This window comes from Mastomys coucha, unplaced genomic scaffold (genome assembly GCF_008632895.1).
Source record: "Mastomys coucha isolate ucsf_1 unplaced genomic scaffold, UCSF_Mcou_1 pScaffold23, whole genome shotgun sequence".
Lineage (NCBI taxonomy): Eukaryota > Metazoa > Chordata > Mammalia > Rodentia > Muridae > Mastomys > Mastomys coucha.
In genome coordinates, this window is record NW_022196906.1 from 60,367,583 (window position 1) to 60,371,789 (window position 4,207).

General features: G+C 40.1%; 1 protein-coding gene across 3 annotated transcripts in view; it reads right to left on the reverse strand.

Moving 5' to 3' along the window:
- The window catches only part of Trip4 (thyroid hormone receptor interactor 4), an 86,692-nt gene that overhangs the window by 25,888 nt on the left and 56,597 nt on the right, over nucleotides 1-4,207 (reverse strand). For all 3 annotated transcript variants that reach the window (XM_031344206.1, XM_031344205.1, XM_031344204.1), the window contains one exon: nucleotides 2,448-2,539. In XM_031344206.1, coding sequence (XP_031200066.1) covers nucleotides 2,448-2,539 — 92 coding nt within the window. The remainder of the gene's footprint in view (nucleotides 1-2,447; nucleotides 2,540-4,207) is intronic.

Here is a 4,207-nt window from a genome sequence, read left to right on the forward strand (position 1 = left end):
AAAAAAAAAAAAAAAAAAAAAAAACAAAAACCCAAAGAAATGACATAACAGCATTTGGTAGCACATACTTGGGAATCCCAATATATGTGACCCTATCTTGAGAAGAGGAAGAAAAGAAGAAGAAAAAAACAAGCAAAATGAAAGATAGGCCAGTGCTTGGGATTTGGATTCCTGGATCCAATGGCCTCTTCTGCCTTCTATGGGTACTTTCTGTATGTGGTGCACATGCATACAGGCAGGGAACACTCATACACATAAAATAAAAATAAATAAAATACCCACCTGTAAAAAAATGAATCCTAGACTTATAAGGTTGAAGCAGGGATACTGCAAGTTCAAGACCACCCTAGTCTATAAAATCAAACCCAAAGGCAAAACCAAACAAAAACAAAAAAGCAGACTGATAAAAATATAAAGAAATCTAGGAAGATAAAAACTTCTGGCTAAAATCTGTAAGGGAAGCATTGAGAAGGTTGAGTAGCTAAAAACAGTAAATTAAAGCAAAAAGAAAACCGTTCAGGGTCTGGGCATAATGGCATGACTTTAATCTCAAGCACTAGGGAGGCAGAACCGGCAGAGCTCTGAGTTGAAGGCTAGCTGGGTCTACACAGTGAGGTTCAGGACAGCCAGGGCTACATAAGATCTTGTCTTGAAAAAGAAAGAAAGCCCGAGATGTTTGGGAGGCTGGGAGAGCCCCGTGTTGGAAAGTCTGACTAGAATGCAGGGAGCCCAGGATTTATCCAGCACAGCAAGGAAAATGTCTGGACAAACGAATTTACTGAGCAAAATTAAGTTGCATGCACTGTAGTAGAAACCCTAATGCTTAAAGAAAAGGAAAACAATACTGTCTGTAAGACTTTCTGTGCTTCAAGGATGGATTTGGCTGTTTTGGAGTCCGGCCAGTCTGAGCCCAAACACTCCACATTTGAGGCATTTGCTAATGAAATTATATTCTTTAGCGCCCTCTACTGTTTAATAGTATGTTTTGAGTCATGTCAGTTTAATGTTTAGAGATTAAAAAAATATTTTTTTAATACATATATATGTTCATTTGTACACACATACCTCCCAACATGGGACAAATCAAACTAAGTTCAAACATAATATCAAGTTCAATGGTCTGGAAGAAATACTTCAGAATAAGCCAAAACACACAGAGTATCCATGCCCATTATCCAATCAAAATAGCATTTTAGAGTCTCCTCATTTTAAAAAAGCAAATATATTTGTTTTGCTTTGTTTTGTTTTTTAAGAGAGAGCCTTCTAGTAGCCCTGGCTGATCTGGAACTTACCATGTAGAATAGGCTTGCTTCTAACTGACAGGAATCTGCCTGCCTCTGCCTCCAAGTATGTACCACCAGGTCCAATCTAAAAGACCTTACCTTGGACTTCATGGCAGCTTTTCCCCCCAGAAATGGATGGGTGTTGTTTCTCTATACACTGGAAGCCAAGCCATCTCTAAGTGCTCCTGTTTCTGACCTATTCCTATTCTTCTTCCATTGTACATTTGTTAGAATATTTCCCTGGAGCAGGGGTGGTTACATGCCTGAAATCTTAGCATTCAAGAGTCAGAGACAAGAGAGTAATCAAGAATTCAAGGGGGCTGGCGAGATGGCTCAGTGGGTAAGAGCACTGACTGCTCTTCCGAAGGTCCTGAGTTCAGATCCCAGCAACCTCATGGTGGCTCACAACCATCCGTAATGAGATCTGTCGCCCTCTTCTGGTGCATCTGAAGACAGCTGCAGTGTATTACACCAGAGTGAGCAGATGTAAGTGGGCAAGGAGAGGTCCTGAGTTCAATTCCCAGCAGCCACGTGATGGCTCACGGCCATCTGTACAGCTACAGTGTACTCATACACATAAAATAAATAAATAAATAAATCTTTAAAAAAATAAATAAATTCTTTAAAAAAAAGAATTAAAAGGCTAGCTAGTGGTGGCACACGCCTTTAATCTCAGCATTTGGTGGGGCACAGGCAGGTGGATTTCTGAGTTCAAGGCCAGCCTGGTCTACAGAGTGAGTTCCAGGACAGCCAGGGCTATACAGAAAAACCCTGTCTTGAAAAACAAACAAAAAACAAAACAAAACAAAAAGCAAAACAAAACAAAACAAAAAAACAAAAGAAAAGAAAGAAAGGAAGAAAGAAAGAAAGAAAGAAAGGGAGAAAAAAAGAATTCAAGGTCTATACATAAGTTCCATAAGTTTCAGCCTGGGACATGGCTGAAAAAGAAACACTGAACACTGCAGGGTTCAATACAACACTCTCCCCTTGAAGGCAGAGGAGGTAGGACTGTGAATTTGAAGCCAGCCTGGGAGAGGGTGTGTGTCAGTCTTTTCTTCTCATGTTTAAATTACTAGCACCTTACTGTCTTCAGTCTGTTAGGAGGATCTAGAGCCTGTTAAAACAGAAAGCAAGCATCTGACACGAGAAGAGCTCAATACTCACCTGCTCCTGAAATTGTTTCTGGGACAAGCAATCAATAAGGTCCACACAGCCCAGAAGACATCCTGATGGATAGTCATTTGGAAATTCCACATCTGAGCAGAAAACAACACAAGGACTGAATAAATCTCTTCTCTGTGACCCTGAAACTCAGGAATCTGCTTTCAATTCTGAACATGTAACATTTTCCATCATCTATTTGTTGAAGCAAAGGAAACCAGGAAATTTTTTATATGGCACAACTGCTTGTATTTTAATGAGAACCTAACAAGTGACTAGCTTAGTTTACTATCCACATGCTAAACTTGGTAGCTTTTACTATTAAAAGAAACCCCTCCATTTACCATCAAGATTCAAGGAGGGCTAGAGAGATCGCTCAGTGGTTAAAAGCACTGGTTTCTCTTCTAGAGGTCCTGAGTTCAATTCCCAGCAACCACATGGTGGCTCACAACCATCTCTAATGAGATCTGATGCCCTCTTCTGGTGTGTCTGAAGACAGCGACAGTGTACTCATATACATAAAATAAAAATTAAAAAAATAATAAATAAATAAACTTAAAGATTCAATGAATCTACAAGTTAATTCTGAACAAATTAATTCTAATATACTCACAATGGGATTAGACTAGAGCTTGGTGGTGTGGTGGTTAGCTTTAACTCTCAACACAACCTACAATCATGGAGGAAGAGTCTCAATGAGAAAGAGATCAACATCAGGTTGGCCTAGGGGAATGTGTGTGGTGGGGTGTGTTGTTCATAAGCTAATTGATGTAGGAAGCCCCAGCCCACTGCAAGCAGCTCTATTCTATAGAGTGCTGAGGTGTGTGAGAGTGGGGATGAACTGAGGGACAGGCAGCCGAGCACTTGGTTATGTGCTCCTGACTGGATGTGTCTGACAGGAGCACTTGCTTCAAGCTCCTGCCGCTGGGACTTCCCTGAGGCAATGGACTGAAACCTGGAATTGTGAGCTAAAGCAAACACTCTCTCCTCTAAGTTGAGTTAGGTTAGGGAATATTATCACATCCCAAGAAATAAAACTAGAACAAGGAATACATTGTTTTAAGGAAAATAATTAAAATTTACAAAATTCAAAGATTAATTGGTTGACTTTTGGTTTCATTTTGTAATTCTTTTTTTTTTTAATTATTTATTTATTATATGTAAGTACACTGTAGCTGTCTTCAGACACCCCAGAAGAGGGCATCAGATCTCATTACAGATGGTTGTGAGCCACCATGTGGTTGCTGGGACTTGAACTCAGGACCTTCAGAAGGGCAGTCGGTGCTCTTAGCCACTGAACCACCTCTCCAGCCCCATTTTGTAATTCTTAATTATTTTTTTGACACAGAGCCTCACTATGTAGTAAAAACTAGCCTGGAACTCTTGAGGATCAAGTAAGCCTCAAACTTAGAGAAATCTACCTTCTTCAATCTCCCAAGTGCTGGGATTAAAGGTATGTCCCACTATACTCCGTATTGCATTTTTAGTGAAATCAATGTTTTTGAATAGCTGTCTATGATTTGTTACTCAACAGACTAAGACGCTGAGTGTAGAGGCTCATGCCTTTATCATGTCACTTGGGAAGCTGAAGCAGAAAAAAACCTGCCTTGAGTTTGAGGTTAGCCTCAACTATATAGTGAGTTCCAGGGTAGCTGTGCTATACTGAGAGATCCTGTCTCCAACTGAAACAAATAAACAAATGTGAGGCTTAAAAGTCTATATAATGCCGGGCAGTGGTGGCTCACTCCTTTAATCCCAGCACT